The 16,436-nt window shown below is 36.2% G+C and overlaps 1 protein-coding gene across 1 annotated transcript in view; it reads left to right on the forward strand.

Annotated features, from left to right (window-relative positions):
* Nucleotides 1-698: 698 nt before the first annotated feature.
* The window catches only part of LOC107046377 (43 kDa receptor-associated protein of the synapse homolog), a gene marked incomplete at its 5' end in the record, with an annotated part of 41,039 nt that continues 25,301 nt past the window's right edge, over nt 699-16,436 (forward strand). The window contains 2 exon segments of the mRNA XM_015268986.1: nt 699-1,136; nt 10,606-10,822. Of these exon segments, the coding sequence (XP_015124472.1) occupies nt 1,099-1,136; nt 10,606-10,822 (255 nt within the window).

Below are 16,436 nucleotides of genomic sequence, written 5' to 3' on the forward strand. Positions count from 1 at the left end.
GGTCATTTCGTTTTTCGCGATTATCTCGGAAACTATGAGAGATAGAGCCTTAAAACCTAAATTTGGGTTGTTCTATTGGGAGATGGACGGCTCAGAGTTGCGTTTTTCCACTTCCTACACCCTATACAATATAAATTAAATTAATTTTTTTTTATCATTTTGTTTTTCGCGATAATCTCGGAAACTATGAGAGATAGAACCTTGAAACTTATCCCATTCGATTCCTGAGGAAATTTTGGTTCCGTATAGGCAGATGGACGGCTCAGACTGGCGTTTTCCCACTTCCTATACCCTATACAAGATAAATTGAATTAATTTTTTTTGGCCATTTCGTTTTTCGTGATTATCTCGGAGACTATGAGAGATAGAGCATTAAAACCTATTCAATTAAATTCCTGTGGAATCGCTTAACCACTTCACTATTGAATTCATGCCAGTCTCATCAAAGATTGACATGAAAAACTTAGACTTAACTAAGACTTCATGAGAAAAATTCTCAGTGATAAATCATTTTTTTTACCTTTTTGAATTTATATTTCCTGGTTACACTCAACAACGCAACTGAAGTTTATCCATACTACTTTAAACGCATGAAAATATGCGTAGAATGACCTTGAGAAAAAAAAACATTCGTCCACAAAACGAATAAATCCACCCATTGAATTCCATAAACTGAACGCAATCATTTCTTCTTTTAGGTAAAAATATATCACCAAAATGGACTGGCAAAAGTCCCTGAAGAAGAGCCGTTAAAAGACCCATCGAGAAGAAATATAAAAGACGAATCCATTGCCTCGCCTTCTCTCCACCCGCCATAAAAAACACTATTCATAAAAAAATTGCAGAATCACGTAGAATAAACAAGGAGAAGTGGAAATTAAATTAAATCATCCGGAGGAGATAAAAGTGTTTTCTCCACGAAATAGTTGACAACAAACTGGCATGTACTGTCTAAGTGTGGCATGCAGATGCGGTGGTACCGGGGACAATGACGTTGGCGCGAGATGAGACTGGAACTGGGATACAACGGGAATACGACAGCGAGAAGAGGAGGTGGTGGAGGAGACTGGGTGGTGCGGAGGAAGAAGCGCCACAGCCATGTCATGGGAGTCTGTCGCGTCCAAGGATTACCTCGGGTATATAATACCAGACATCAATATTCCTCTTTTTCCCCCCTCCTCCCAGACCGTTTCTCCACGCATCGATACCATTTTTTAACTGACCTGAATACATGAATTGATTTCATTTTTTATTTATGGATTGTTTGTGCGGTCTTTCTTATTTTGGGGGATTTTTTTTTTTACTTGAGGTTTTTGAATTATAAATTTCCTATTTTATACTATTCTTTTGCCTTGACATTGTTTTGAGACGAGAATCGGTGAGAGGAAATTGATTGGATTGTACGGAGACGTTGGACTTTTTGACTTAATTTGGAATTTATATTTAAGCTTTTTGCGGAGAAAACAGTTTGAGTAAAATTACCAAACAATTCATGTAATTGTGAAGCAAAATGCATTTCTAAAGAGCCAAAAAATGCGAGAAAATAGTAATTTTTGGCCGCTGAGTTGAGAAAAGTGACTAAACGTGCGGTTAATTTGTGCCGTTACTCTAAAATTTACTATTCATGCCATAGGTCGGCAGAATCATAAATTTTACATTATTAAATTAATGAGTAATTAAATATCCAAATTTCGTATTATTTTATCAATCAATAATGGAGTTCGAAGAATAACAGTATTTCGCTAGTCGGAAATCTCTTTTAAGACATTTGAAAATATTTGCCCCGTAGTCAATTTACAATCCCATATATTAATTATTTAATTCATAGTTAATTGGAAATTCAAATTATCAATTATTACGATTACCTTTCGTATAGTAAAATTTGCCACGATTTTCCAGTACTTTTCATTCAACTTGTTTCTCTGTGTACAGAGAAAAAACGTTTTGGTTTTTAGGGATATGTCTCTAACTTTCAGTGATCCATCCCTAGTTTTTAGGACTCTATCCGGAATTTTTAGGGATTCGCGATTACTAAATTCGACACCTGCAAACTTCTAGAATTAAATGATCTTGTTACTGATTTTTAATGACATTATCACTCATTTCCAATGACATCGTCACTATTTTTCAGGGAAATGTCAGTGATTTTCAGGGACCCATTTCTAGTTTTTATGAATCTATCGTCAAATTTCAGTGATAGAAATCACTGATGATCGGGGTATTCTACTCAGTGTCCAGTATCACCAATAATTGGTGATAGATTCGTAAAATCAGTGATCGATTCCTGAAAACCATCGACATATTTCTGAAAATAAAAATTTTCAATTCTCTACGTTTATTCAAAGTTTTTTACTCTGAGAAAATGATTATTTTTCTCGACAACGATGTTTCACGAGAAGTTTAATATTTTGTATTATTCTTCTGTATGTGGAAGGATGAAATATTCATCCAGACGATTATTTCGATGACCATACAGTAAAAAATCCAGAGTGAATTTCGACTCTGAGTCCATACCAAACGGAGTGAAAATAAGTCCACACCGTTTTTCAGTGTGAATGCACGGAGTTAATTCATTCCGGAGTGAAATACAGCAAGGGGAGTGAAAATTGGCACTGCCAAGGAGTCATAATGAACATATTAATCAACACAGCTCACTGTGAAAAATAAAAATAGACTCCGTACCAAAATTTGACACCGGGCAAAAGAGTTAATTTTAACAACGGAATATTTCTATTTTTTGACCCCTCACACCAGAGACAGTGACACCGATTTTTTCTACTGTGCAGTGATTTTGCGGGAAATGTGGCGAGACGCTACACCTCAAAATTTTCTCAACATTTCAAACTTTCTCCATTTCTTTGCATTCTCAATGACAGAATAAATTGTTACTTCCCCTTCAATTTCATTCAATACTTTCATTCTCATATCCCCTCACACAAAAGCTATTTGCATACTGGAAGCTTTCTGATGCACAAATAAAGTTACTTACATTCTCATGTCACCAAGAGTATCCTCAAACTTACAAAAGCCAGAGAAAGACAGACTGAGTTTTGGTATTGAAATTAGGATAGTGCATGTACAGTGTAGAAGGGAAAAGTACTTTGGTAACATTGCCACCCAGAATTGTCGTCAGTAAAACCATTTTCCACGGAGATGGAGTGTCAGAGTTACGTACTTTGCGCCAAAAAAAAAAATTCCATTCATTGTTTACACTAATGAAAGGAGTTTTTTTGTGTTTAACTTCTGGAAACTGCAGTAGTCGCATTGCGGTGAGGATGGAGAAGGGTGAGAGGACAGAGAGTAGTGTTTTCTCAGGCGCGTGATTCCATATCCTCGTGGCTGGAATCCACGATGCTGCCACGGGTTTGCAAACTCGGTCTCCGGGCCACTGGCCAAGAACCCTTTATCTTCGGTGATGTATAGTCGTTTCCCCTTCTCTGTTTGTGTCTCTTTCTATCAACAGTCTCACACTCTTCATACCACTTTTTATGCCATTGCTCCATTATCGTAGAAAATCACTTCTTAAAATTGCGCTAATTGAGTTTCACTTCAGTTTTTGTGGAAACATTTGGGTAATTTAATTTATTGAACTGATGAACTCGAGTTGATCGAATTTAGAGCATATTTATGTGCTTTGTGTATATACTATTAGAGAAATTTTGTTATTTTCTGGATATTCGAACGATTTTTAATTTGATTTAGAGAGGAAAACTCATTGAATTTCGCATTTCACTAGAAATTAGACGGAATTTAAAATTTCTGAGCAACAGAAAGGCGAGGATTGCTGAACTTACTTGAAGTTTCAATCAAAATGTACATATGTCGTACGAAAAGACGCTGAATTTTCAATTAATTAAACGTTCAAGAATATTTCAATTTAAAAAAATCCAAAATTTTCCGGAAATAATTGAACTGAAATGTGCATTTTCCATTAATTTTTCTATCAAACGCCGAATTTTCAATAACGAAATAGTTCGAAGTGTCACTCGAGCTGATAAATATTTTTAAGAAGTATACCTAAATTCATAGATCGGCATCAATCATTAGTTTAGTAATATTATGAGATGTTGCACCTTACAATAATTAAAGTTTACTTATTTTTATTGAAAGTTGAAAAATAATAAAATAATGAATAATTTAAATTTTCGATTGACTATGAATTAAATAATTGATAATATCTAATTGTCAATTGAATATTCAGTAAATATGTCTAAATTTCGTAAAAGGGATTTTTGCATTTGACTGAAATTGCGTGAACGCAAAATTCTGGAATTTATAAATTTTGTCACCAATTTCCAGAATAAAGCCACTGATTTTCAGGGACTCCTCTATAATTTCTAAAAATTATAAATAAAAAGTTATCCATCACCAAATTTCAGCGATAAAAATCACTGATGATTAAACATAAAAATTACAGGGTAATTCTAGCCAGTTCGCAGTATTACTAATAAATAAATAAATCGCCTGACCAAGTAAATCGAGCAGATCCCACTGATGAAATTTTCATCGCAAATTCCATAAATATTCTCCCAGAACAATGATCATCCTTTCCCCTTTAATATTCACAAAAATGTTGGAAAAACTTAATGAATACCATTTTCACCCTCACCGCTATTCACCCAGAAATTTCCCCATTCTCTCTCCATTCCATCTCCGCCTCCCTTTGTGCACACCCTAGACGTTAAACGATGGACGCCCAACGAGAACAGGGCGTAACACAATGTGATGCAAAGAAGACGTACACAACATAAATCCAAACCGAGGTTGACTCTCCGTGATGGCTCAAGGATGTTTTACACCACTCAACTCAAACTGCACAATGCACACTTGAGATGTAAACAATTTTTCATTCCCCCCATTCAAACACTTCTTATATTTTTTTTAACGTCTCCCTGGGAATACACATTTCGTTGGATTATAACGTGTTTGTTCATGATGTGCACGGTGGAGTAGGTAACTTGATGGAGGAAATGCGAGGCATCGTAAAACGGAATATAACACAGGGTAACTGGGATATGTGTGATGCAAACGGCGTCATAAACTGACGGGACGATAGTGACGTTTGTATGTACAGCAATGTGGTCATCCGAATACAAATCGTCATGGGCATAATCAAAACCATTTTTCAATGAAAAAATTATAATTTTCGTAGATTGACAGAGATTAAAGGATTCTAGCTTTCAGTGGAAATCTAGGGAGTTCAGTATTCTGTGGTATTGAAATGTACGGAGTACACGAAAACAATATAAACAATATAAATTATTTTGTTCTGTGGAAATAGGGGGAACAGACCAATTGCTGGACGGATAAGGGAAATTCGAGTTTCGTGGTAGGATCTAAAATAAAAGAATCACCCAAATGGGGATATGATGGCGTCCATAGATTCGAGAATATTGTAATTAGCAGAAAAAAATTATTTAAAATGAAAATAACACAAATAATAATTAACTTGAGAAATAGCTGAATGCAACCGTAACGTCGAATTTCTGGACGACTGGGCTATATTTTTTTTATTTATTAAATGTCCATCAATTGAAAAAATAATTGATCACATGATAATTCACAAGTAATATTATTGAAAGTTGAAATACTCAGTACAATTGTCATTTTATTATTTATGGAATATTCAATGGAGGTAGAAATCGTCTAGAAACTAACTCCCGTCCAAAAATTGACCTGTTTACCCTACTTTAGTTCTGAAAACTAGAAACTGAAAAAAAATCGAAAAAAATTATTATTTATTATTTGTTTCGAAAAACTTATTTTCCGAGAAGAAAAATTATCGTCAGTATAATGTACTGGACTACTGTAATATTTGAAATAATCACATTTACAATATAAAATATTACTTTCTTCATATATTAGCGTTTTTACTTTAGTTGTTGTTTTTATAGTCAATTTTGAAAATTCGCAAAAATTTTATTTTTCATACTTCCGGTGATTTTACTGCTTTCCATCTTCATAATCTTTCCCAAGGCACGTCAAATCCCACATTAAATCGTGCCTTCATCGCAAAATCTCTGCAACCCTCATCAAAAACAAGTCTCTATAAATTTCCATGAATTTCCCCAGCATCATCCGATCAATGAAATTCAGTGAAGCAAATGAGCATCAGTAAAATTATGAATATATACTGATGATATACGCATTTTTCGTGGAAATAATTCTGTATTCACGCTTTTTATGTGTGTCGTTAATTTCGCAATGTTATAAAAATGGATTTTTTATGTTTCCGTTGATTTATCTACACGGAGAGACAAATTGGATAAAAATTATATAAAAAATCGTGACGAATTTTAGTGTGCGGAAGACAATTGTGAAGCAAAATATAATTTAATAAAAAACTTTTTGCGGAGGATATCTTACGATTCGATCGCCAAAAAAAATCCACGGATACAAAATATATCCTTCCTGTACAGTGAAATCTCCCGCACCGATAGTATATTTTTTTGTGGCACCCATGTGAAGGAGATGAGGACGGACGAAGGTGAAATTTTATCATATCACGTTTGGTAAAAAAAAATCCTTCTCCATTACAGAAAAATTCCTAGGCATGTGTGAATGATTCCGCAATATTGAGCAGTTATTCGCGTTCACTGAGATAATTTTTGATGGAATTCCGGGTAAATTTTACAGTTTCGATACAAATTACCCTCATGATTAGTCAATTTTTTCTGAGTCAGCGAAAAAAATTATAAAATAGTAGGACAGAAATTCACTACTTCAAACAAAATTGTTTTTTTCTCCTATACCCTTTCGAGTTTTTACGATTGATCCCTTCCCACAAAAATTCCTACACATATGTTAATGAATCCGGAATATTGAGCAATTATTCACGTTCACTGGGATAATTTTTGATGGGATTCCGGGTAAATTTTACGGTTTCGTTACAAATTACCCTCATGTTTAGTAAATTTTTTTCGAGTCAGCGAAGAAAAATGTACTATTTCAAACAAAATTTTTTTTTGTTCTCATATACCCTTTCGGGTTTTTACGGTTCGATCCCTCCCCCCCCCCCACCCTCTGTACCGCATTCATCGAAGGACATCGGAAACCTCACGTGAGGAATAAAACTGTTCAGGTACAGTCGTCTTTGCGAGACTTCCGCTTCACAGCGAAACCGTGAGATTTAGAGTGTCACAAATTTGCCGCCCCCCAGACAGGAATCAAACCCAGATCCCCCATATGCCAATCTCACTCTCGAACCACACAGCCACCGCCGTCGGTCGAGAAAAATTCACTATTCGCCTCGCATTTTTCTCCTCAACATGGAATCCAAAAGACCTAGAAATGGATTCCGTTCCACGATTACTTGACATGTTTGGTCATTTTTCTCCAACTTTTTTCACTGTGTATATTCTACCTCTATAATGCTTCCTACGTGACGTTTGTCCTCCCTACTAGCAAAACATGCTTCGACCCTTGTCATAAAAATAGACATAGCCTCTCTCCATCAGTTATCTATAACGTGCCTCCTTCATCTAATTAATGGAGTTTAACGAAACCAATGAAAATCGGTAAAACGATCAATACAATTTTTGAACGGCTACTACATTTCTATTCCACGTTTCATCATCCACCTTAAAATTTTCGAAGTATGTGATTTTTTATGGTTTTATTCGTGCCTATTCTATCATTTTCACAGTTCTTTCTACATGACATTTATCTTGCTTACTTTCACAGCATGAAAGAAGTCGATTCCCGACATGATTCGGTCCGACTTGATTCAAACCGATTATTCAACTTAATTCAGCGCGATTTTTTTTCTGATATTCATCTGTGAATAACAGCACGAAAATATAATAATTTTTATTTTGTATTGTATCAGAATTCTGGTATAAGTTTTTGAAATTCACTAGAATTTATGGCTAACGTTTGAGATATTTCTTCTGTATGGAAGGAATTATTCTTTTTAAATGCATTGAAACATTTCAGGGTTCTCTCTCTGCCTGGGGCATAAAATAACTGGACTGTTCGAAAGACGCAACATTTTTGTTCTATGTTTATCACTCCTAATACACGGGGATACTTTCCCTCTATCTACAGGAATCTATCCTTCCTGAGTGTAAATAACCTAAAAGGGAGTTATTTCATTCCAGGCAGAAAGCAGTAAAATAGCCTTAACAATAAATACGTCAAAAGTACACTGAACAGGGGTTCATTTTCCGCTAGGGGCTTTTGTCTACCCATCTCATAATTTCGTAAATACATCGTTTTTCTATGATTTCCTTCATTTCTTACTTTTCCATCCCTACAATCCATCCAACATCCCATCTATGTATCTTGCTCACTAACAAAAAAAATTCTCAACCCTCCCGATAACAGTCGCCCTACATCAATTGCCGATGAATTTCGTCAAGCATCGTCTAATGGATGAAATTTCAATGAAATAGAATGTTGATGAATCAGGTCTTATTCTGGAGTAAAAGAAAATATCCTCCGCACAAAAAATGTGTATTTTACCGTTTCTGAAGGATATCTCATCCTCTTTTGACCAAGGGGATACAATAACTGGAATGTTGGAATGATTTAGCATTTTTTTGTCGTGCAGCACCCCTACAGAGAGGGTATTTTTTCCATTTATGCATAATTTCCCATTTCTTGGTGTAAATATTTTAGAACCCGGTTCTTTGATCTCCTAGAAAAAAATGATAAAATACCTATCATTTTTCCTGTGTCCATCTTATAATTTCGTGATTTCTCTTGGAGTTGATCATTTTTTTATGTTCTTTATTTTTATGACTCACGCGAAAAAGAATAATGAGACATCCCCTCCTGCTTCCAGTATTTTGTCCTTTCTCAATATTTCATCCTTTCTGTCGAGGGCATAAAATACTTCGAACTTTTGAATGATTCAGCATTTTTTTGTGTCTCTCCTGAAAAGGGCATATTTTCCTCTATTTAATTCATGGATAATCTCTCCTTTTTTTATGTAAATAATTAAAAACCGAGGTGTTTCATCCCCCAAACAGAAAAGAAAACAATACCTATTTTTTTCCGTGTGTCCATCCCATAATTTCATGAGTATGTTATTATTCTACGGTATCCTTCATTTCTCAATGTCTCATGCTCATTATCCTTCCCACATCACATCTTTCGTTCTCAAATTTTCATCACAAAAATAGTCCCACTCCATCAATCGTCTATAAATTTTTAATATAAAAAAAAATAATTCGGAATAATTCTAAGTATTAATAATTGTCAATGGAGTTCATTCAATGTCATATCTGACATAATCATCGCACAATTCAACATAACTGTAATAACTGTAATTGGAGATGGACTTGGATCACCTGGGAATGACTGACCTAGAGAAATACGCTTATAAAAAATAAATTCTTCTCCCAAGAAAATCAGTAGTGAAGTGGTAAACGGAGATAAGTCGACTTATCTCCCAGTTGAGTTTTTGAGGAATATTTCCGAATCTAAGGTAGATAGCAAAATTTTCGTAATTACATTTGTTGTAGCACTGAATCGGCTCCACAAAAAAGGTTATAACAAAAATTTTGCTATCTTCCTTAGATTCCGAGATATTGATTGAAAACTGGTCAGTAGTCACAATTGACTTATCTCCTTCTACCACTTCGCTACTGAAATGATTCCTTGACGAAAGCAATTTTTTTCCTCACACGGAGAGAAATTTCCAATAAAAATGAAGTATCTTTTCCGTAATTCTAGAGCGAAATGTGGTTGTGGGAAATTTTACCGAACCGTCACGGAATTTTTCCAGAGCGTTCCGTAATTTTTATCTAAACCTTTTGTGAAAAATTACGATACCGTCACTTAAATGTTCTGAGTCAATTCCGTAATCGGTGAGCGAATTGTGAGTTCTGTAATTTTTACTGAACATTTCTCTCCGTGCAGAGATGATCCCCCAGACAGAAAAGGCAAAACTACCCATCATTTTTCGAGTGTCCATCCCATAATTTCATGGGTACATTATTATTCTACGGTACCCTTCATTTCTCAATTTTTCACCCTCACAATCCTTCCCGCATCACATCGATCTCGCTCACTATTTTTTTGCTAAAAATTCTTCAACCTTCACCACAAAAATAGTCTGACTCCATCAATCGTCTATAAACTCCCGCAGCATCATCCAATCGATAAAATTGAGCGAAGCAAATGAACATCGGTGAAATTAAACTTCACAGAGGCGGAATATCGCAGCGTCTAATGGTGAAGCCTAGCTCCCCGAAGAGCCCAGCTTCTGAAACCAATTTTTCACAATTTGAAAGCACTCGAGCGCACACCCTCTAATATGAGTCCAGTGGAGCGTTCTCCAGTCATCCCTCTCCATTTCTCTCATTCCTTTATTGCGATGAAATGTTGTGATAAGTCCGGATATTATTGATCAACACATCTGTGAACGCCCTGTACACCGGAATTTTCAGTTGAACATGGGAGAATAGACGTGTGAATACACAGCGTCACTTGAGAGATTGAAAAGGCCAGATTGATTTGGCTCTGGGGGATGTTGTACAACTGGTGAACGTCAATAACACCAATTACTGGGCGATCCGGGCTTTTGTTTCCACTCTTCCTCCACTGACACTCGATAATGATCATTGGTTTTCCAATTTTTGTTTTTTTTTTGTTTTTCAGGGGCTCTGGAAGCCATCAGCTGTCTGCTACTGCTCTTCTGGGCAGCCCAGATGGGTCGAGACATCCATTGGACGTTTACGAATTCGCAGAGGAGGATTACAGATACCAAAATGGCGATGGTGCCTCTCAGTATCACAACAGCCGGTCGGGCATTGGAATTTGGGAGTGCCTCATGGGCTGCAGGCACAGACTCGATCAGCAGTTGGCGAGGAGAAAGGTGAGCTATTGTGAAATGTAAAGAGAAGAACAGACACGATACAGTAAACAAGACATTGAAACCCGCGAGTTTACCACCCTCGGCTTCGCCTCGGGCACACTGATAGACTGATTCATTTATTCCAAACGAGATTCGTTAACTATTAACGAATGGTAGAGTTGAATATAACCAAATGAATATTCGTTAATAGTTAACGAATGCTTCACTTGAAAGATGAAAATCGAGTCAAACAAGTCTCCTTAACCATCCTTAACTGTTTACTTTTAGAAGGAGTTGATGAAATAAGTGAGAAAAATTTTCATTTTTGAAAATTGGAGGTATTTTTCATGAATAATTGACAAACAATCAATTTCCATCATAAAAATCATTTCAGGAGCGAAGCAGTAAACCGGGTCAAGTCGATTTTAACTGTTGGCCAGTTTTTGACGAATATCTCGGAATCTAAAAGAGATACAAAAATTTTTGTTATAACCTTTTTTGTAGAGCCAACTAAGGATTACAAAAAAGGTCATGAGAAAAATTTTGATATCTCTCTTAGATTCCGAGATACTCATCAAAAAATGGCCAAAAGTAAAAATCGACTTAACCCGGTTTACCGCTTCGCTACTGATTTGTTCTGAACCTTCACAAAGGTTTCCGAAAGTTTAAACAATTTCAATTATTTACTATTATTTACTATTTATTAACAACGAATGTTAAAAAAATAATAATAATTCTGCGCAAAATGTAATTTAAGTGACGCTGAATACTCATGATTTTTTTCCCATTTTTGTCACGCCATTTGATTGACAAATTTTATGATTGGAAATGGTTGAATCTATAGTGTAGTCTATACCAAACTATAAAAGATACTCGAATATCCTTAAATCGAATTCAATGTTTTTTTTCCGAAAAATTCAGCCGAATTTTTTTAACAGTTTTTTTTAACAGATAACACTTAACAATTAAGAGGAAATGCGGTGGGGTGATGAGTGACCCCAGTGCACCCATAGAGTTAAAAAGCTCCTCTGAGCTATTCTCAGTTATCGCAGTTGCGCCTACAAACAAGAACACAAGTGTCCCTGATAATCTCATTCCCCTTTTCCTGAAACTCGCTTCAATGTCAAATCTATTTAAGCCTCCAATCGTGCAAACCAAAACTTCTGTTCCATTTACCCCAGAACAATTCAGGTGAAAATGATAAACAACTTCTCGAACTCGGTTATATTAAGCCACTCCTTTCCGCAGTTTATGTCCTTGACACCTTTCCCCCCAGTATTTTTGTTTGCAATAACACGAGTTCCAGTACTGACAGAGTTATCTTCATCTTGTGTATGCTGACCCAGCGTGAAGAGTTATTAGCATCGATCCAACTAGAGGCCAGAGGTGGCAATTGTGTTAGCCACCCACACATTACCTGCAAAACAATTGGGCCAAGTTCGCCGGTACTCCCCCCTCCACCATTTTGTGTTACAGTTCGATATTTACCATCATGACCCTCTGTCACGATCGTTTTCCCGTTTAGAAATGTGTCAGTCCATCAGTTTCTCCACAATTCTTTGGATTCTCACACTGAAAACATTTTACGATTCTCTACAACTTTAACTTCCTGCTCTGCACTGTACACTCTCAGTTCTTCCTTTGTCTCCCCCCCCCCCAATCCCTGAGGTAGTTTCTAAACGTTGAGAATGGGAGGAGAGAGAAATTACTACAGGGAAAGCTTTTCACGAGTCGGAGCCTCTCAGTTTTATCCCCAGAAAAAAGTGGATGAATACAGAGCAAAGGAGGGGAAATAGAAAATCACATGGGGCGAATGGAAGTTGAGAAGATTTTAGTTTGAATTAAGCTGAGTGGGATGATGTTGTTTGATGTAATGTGATTCTTTATAAGTATAATTGGGAGTGGAGATGGAATTACATGGAGAAATATGAACACTTTTGCTCTGAAATAATGGAAAAACTAGACATTATTTGTTCGTGAAGACATGCCTTTTCTTCATTAAAATCAGGAACAGAATATCATGTTTCTGCATAAAAATTCTGCGTTGTATTGCATGACATTCATCAAAACCAATTTTGTTTATTATTCCATTTCCCGTATACCTTTGGGTTTTTACGATTTCTTATTCCTCCATCGCGCTTTTCCGCATATTTGTTTTTTCCCAAACGTTCTGTCTAGTTTTTCCAAACAATAGTTCTTTGCTGAGATGTTCCCGCGCAATCACCTATCCATCTAGTGACCACGCTCAGCGCTGCTTAGCTTCCGGTAGGGCTTCATCAAAACCAATTATAGAAATGTATGATGAATGGAAAAGAAGTCAATCAATCATTGAGTGATCTTCCCCTTGAAATTCTTTATGTAACCCGATTTGCAATGTAATTTACGAAATTCATGAGGAGTCCATTAATACGTCACTAATTTTTCAAATATTAATTGAAAATTACAATGACAAATAATCAAACAATATTTAAATAATTAATTGATAGTTGATTAATTATTTTTAGGATTTTCGTTAGTAATCACTGATGAATAACTGATTTCAAAGACAAATTTATTTACGAATAAATTATTCATCCGCATATATGGCATATGTGTATCATTATGAACCGCGCTTCTTGCAATGATATCGAGAAATCATGAACTATGTGCCGTTCTCTACACGGAGAGAAATGTTCAGTAAAAATTACGGAAGGCTCTGGAAAAATTCGGTGACAGTTCCGTAAAATTTCTTACAACCACATTTCGCTCCGGAATTATGGAGAAGATACGTAGTTTTTATTGAATATTTATCTCCGTGTATCATGTTCACGTGGGTGAATGAATATCGTGATAAATGCGAAAAAAACTTGAAGCAAGATTATTATACTTGATTCGAGTAGTGCTGTATCGCTGATTTGAAATTTATGAAATTCAGAAATCAAGAGAAATCATTATTATCATTTATATGCTTCATTCTTGATTTGAAAATATTCTAGTATCTTCTTTCGACAACTACATAATACACAGACACACTTTCCCTTATATTCCTTCACCCTACTTATCCTCTGTTTTCTCCCCTTGTTCCAGAGAAAAGAAGAAATAAATTCTAAGTAATTGTGGTAGCCCTCAAGAGTAAGAAACAAGAACTCTAGGATTATGTTCTCGAATAGGGAATATTTCATTATTCCCCAGAACAAAAAAAATGTTTCCTTTGTTCGGAGAGATTTTCCGCTGTGTCAAGTAACACAGAAATTAATCGATGCTCTCCGAAGGACGAAAACTTTTGTTTTCTGTGGGAAGTTTTGTTTATTCACGTTTTGCGATGAGAATAAATTTCAAACGCACGTGTAATACATACGGAATCAACATTCGCTTGGCGAAAAAATTCGATTTTGGCGAAAGTCGACGTTCCCTAGGGAAAAACAGAATATCTAACCCTTTGGCTCCGGATGAAAAAAAAAAATATTTCCAGTTTTTACTTTTTCCACATACTTTCAGAGTTTTGAATAGCCTGTCGCTCAAATCATTGGAATCAACGTTCACTCGGCTAAAAAATTCGATTTTGGCGAAAGTCGACTTTCCCCCTGGAAAAACCGAAAATCTGACCCTTTGGCTCCTGGTGAAAAAAAAAATTATTTCGACATTTGTCGCGCTTCCGGGGGTTTCAGTGGCATCAGAATCGTTAGAAAATACAGAATCAACCTTCACTTAGCTAAAACATTAAATTTCATTTCAAAGGGACAATCTGACCCTTTGGTTCCGGATGGAAAAAATTCTTTCATTTCGACATTTGTCGAGCCTCCGGGGGTTTCATTAGCATCAGAATTGTTAGAAAATACAGAATCAACCTTCACTCGGCGAAAAAATTCAATTTTGGCGAAAATCGTCTTCCACCCTGACCCTTGTCCCACGTGAAAATGAATTTTTTTTTCGTTTTTTCTGTCACCTCCGAGGGTTTCATTGGCATCAGGGGGTCAATAAATACAGAATCAACGTCACTATTTTTAATCACTATTTTTTACTTGAACACCGCCTGCAAACGGGAAGATGAGGGTGGCTAAAATATATTCTGCAACCCTCTCTCCTCGTTGGCTACAAATTTCACCCTCCGCATACATGTTTTCCCCTCCACCCCCTCGTGAAATCCCGAGGTCTCGGTAGCATAGAGGAGGGCTTCTCAGCGCCGAAAAGAACTGGGGATTCGAAAGGTCTCCGGAAAACTACGTCCCAGAACTGACTAGGACCTACCAGGTCAATCTAGTCTGGAGAGATGTTGAAAGACCTGTGTACGTCCAATCAGAACGAAATCCTCGACTCGGGCACCAAATATATAGCGTCTCTTCTTTAATGTAAAGGAGGGAATTTATATATAATTCTTGAAATAATTGTAGAAAGTGTATCGAACCTTTTTTTTCATCACAATGTGTGAAATTTTACGCACGCTCTACGTGCGCACAATCTCACTTTATACACAAGTGATAAAAAAATTTATTTAACTCAAATAAAGTGCTTCTCTGGGTGTGATAAATATCACTTTAACGAATGTGATTATTGCAGACGTTGCCCAACTCCTCGACCAACTAGTGCGTTAATATACTGTTTCCACACGTATTCCTCATAAATCTGACACCTCGTCTGCAGTATATTCCTTTATTTCTCCATCATTTACTCTTCCCCTCTGTCTCCTGCCTCGTTCAGTAGAAAGGAAGAAACGATGCTTGGGTTTTTCCGAGGGACTCTCGGCAATAGGATGTTTTCGCCGCTCTCCTCGAACGCCTTTATTCGGCATTTTGAGGAGAACCACGGATAAAGGGAGCGAAAGAAAATGAATAAAGAAGATAGAGACTGGATTGCGACGCAGATCCCTCGATTCTCACGAAAATTGCTCGTTCCATTCGTCCTCATATATCGTCTGACTAGACACAGGGGTTCTCCCCTTGATGCCTAGCAATTGTATTCCAGCAACTCCATCACGGGAAAGTAAATAACGATATAAAGCAATTACAATTGGAGATGTAATTACGAACCTTTTAGCTTCTTATCGGAGGAAAAAATAAATTCAAGAGAAAATTTATTGTAATATTTCTGTCATTGGAGAATTATAGTATTGGTTTTCCCTTTGAAAATGTCTACTACGGGGATATTTACAGCTGGTGCACTACTTCCTTCTTCTAAACTGAAATGAAAATGAGGAAAATCAAGTAACTAAATTCTTGAATTTGAAAATCCAAGAATTTTCTAATAATTGAAAATTTAGGGTAATTTGTTACTGAATATTCGATTTTGACGGAAAATTCAAGGAAATTGGAAATTTCTTGTTCTCCTCATATTCGAAAGTTTGGAATTCCATTGACATTTAGTATAATTTGAAATTTCATCATTTGTTCTCCTAAATTCTCACGGAAATTGGTTGTTCCGTTCGCCCTCATATATTGTCTGACCAAACACAGGGGCTCGCCCCTTGACGCCTAACAAGTGTATTCCAGCAACTCCAACACGGAAAAATAAATAACGATATAAATCAATTGAAATGAGAGCTCTGATTATGAACCTTGAAGCTTCTTATCGGACAAAAAAAATTAATTAAGGAGAGAATATATCGCAATATTTCTGTCATAGGAGAATTACAGTATTAGTTTTTCCTTTGAAGATGCAA

Source organism: Diachasma alloeum, unplaced genomic scaffold (assembly GCF_001412515.2).
Source record: "Diachasma alloeum isolate Michigan unplaced genomic scaffold, Dall2.0 Dall_scaffold_01345, whole genome shotgun sequence".
Lineage (NCBI taxonomy): Eukaryota > Metazoa > Arthropoda > Insecta > Hymenoptera > Braconidae > Diachasma > Diachasma alloeum.